Below are 943 nucleotides of genomic sequence, written 5' to 3'. Positions count from 1 at the left end.
TTTTTTTTTTTTTTTTGAGACAAGTATGACCAAATGCTCAAAATCCATAACAGGGACCGCGGACGTTAAGTTTATTGGTGGAAAACTGTGGACGAGTTCACCGTGGAAGGGACCTTGACAAGCAACGTAAAGGTGTTTGCTCGACAAAATGTAAGATGTTGTTCTGCCGGTTGTAATGTAGAAGCCAATTTGAATGTGCATTCTTGCAGGTCTTGTAGGGGACATTTTGCTAAACAATATTCCACTCCGGGAGTTCACAATATACAGCCTGGAAATGAAACCCAGCTTTATTTATAAGTTTGTACACCTTCATATAACAATTTATTTATTTTGTGCCACTGTTTGCTTGAATTAGATGTCTTGCTTTAGTCTCTATCAGGCTCCTTGGAAAACTCTTGCGGAAAATCCCAGCTTCCCTTCTTTTTTCATGGGCCAGCTCTTTCTGTATAAGTATCCCAGCGATACCTTTGTGAAACTGCCGGTGAGTGGAATGTTTTGACACCATTTATGCATTTCTAGGCCTTAGCATGAAAATATTGTACGTGCAGTGATTAGCAATGAGCAATTATCGTTTGGTTCACAGGGCTGGCAGAAGGGTGTTGTGTTTATCAACGGGATAAACTTGGGACGCTACTGGTCAATTGGACCCCAGCAGACTCTTTACCTCCCCGGTCCATTTCTCAACAGGGGAATCAATCAGGTTTGTATGAGTCATTTGTTCATGAAAAAGCGCAAGGAACATCATCATTTTACTTTTAAGGTGTTTCAACTGATGTCTGTGATCGGATTTGACTCTCTCTGACCTGTTAAGTTCTTCTTATTATGATCATTAGATCATTGTGTTTGAGGAGCAAGAAGGTGACTACAAGGTCAACTTTGAGGACATGGCAGATCTTGGCATGGCAGCTGACATTCAGTGACTTTCATCATCTCCTGTATGTCT

The 943-nt window shown here is 41.0% G+C and overlaps 1 protein-coding gene across 2 annotated transcripts; it reads left to right on the top strand.

The window, feature by feature from the left end:
• Window positions 1-7: 7 nt before the first annotated feature.
• On the top strand, window positions 8-937 carry LOC109509240 (beta-galactosidase-1-like protein 2). Of its 2 annotated transcripts, XM_019859120.1 has the most exons (5): window positions 8-132; window positions 210-297; window positions 370-481; window positions 584-700; window positions 834-937. In XM_019859120.1, exons 2-5 carry the CDS (start codon window positions 275-277, stop codon window positions 918-920), a joined length of 339 nt encoding a protein of 112 aa, XP_019714679.1. In that variant the 5' UTR covers window positions 8-132; window positions 210-274; the 3' UTR covers window positions 921-937. The 2 variants fall into 2 exon arrangements, with proteins under 2 accessions (XP_019714679.1, XP_019714678.1); XM_019859119.1 differs by having other exon boundaries at window positions 8-297.
• The last annotated feature ends 6 nt before the right edge of the window (window positions 938-943 follow it).

The sequence above is a fragment of the Hippocampus comes genome, unplaced genomic scaffold (genome assembly GCF_001891065.2).
Source record: "Hippocampus comes isolate QL1 unplaced genomic scaffold, H_comes_QL1_v1.1 C16825774, whole genome shotgun sequence".
NCBI classification, from domain to species: domain Eukaryota; kingdom Metazoa; phylum Chordata; class Actinopteri; order Syngnathiformes; family Syngnathidae; genus Hippocampus; species Hippocampus comes.
This window is presented reverse-complemented; position numbering and strand designations above follow the sequence as displayed.

Coding starts and splice junctions, on each gene's coding strand:
- LOC109509240 (XM_019859119.1), top strand. CDS start 194: ATGTGCATTCTTGCAGGTCTTGTAGGGGACATTTTGCTAAACAATATT. Junction 482..583: donor ATACCTTTGTGAAACTGCCG/GTGAGTGGAATG, acceptor TTTGGTTCACAG/GGCTGGCAGAAGGGTGTTGT. Junction 701..833: donor TCAACAGGGGAATCAATCAG/GTTTGTATGAGT, acceptor TATGATCATTAG/ATCATTGTGTTTGAGGAGCA.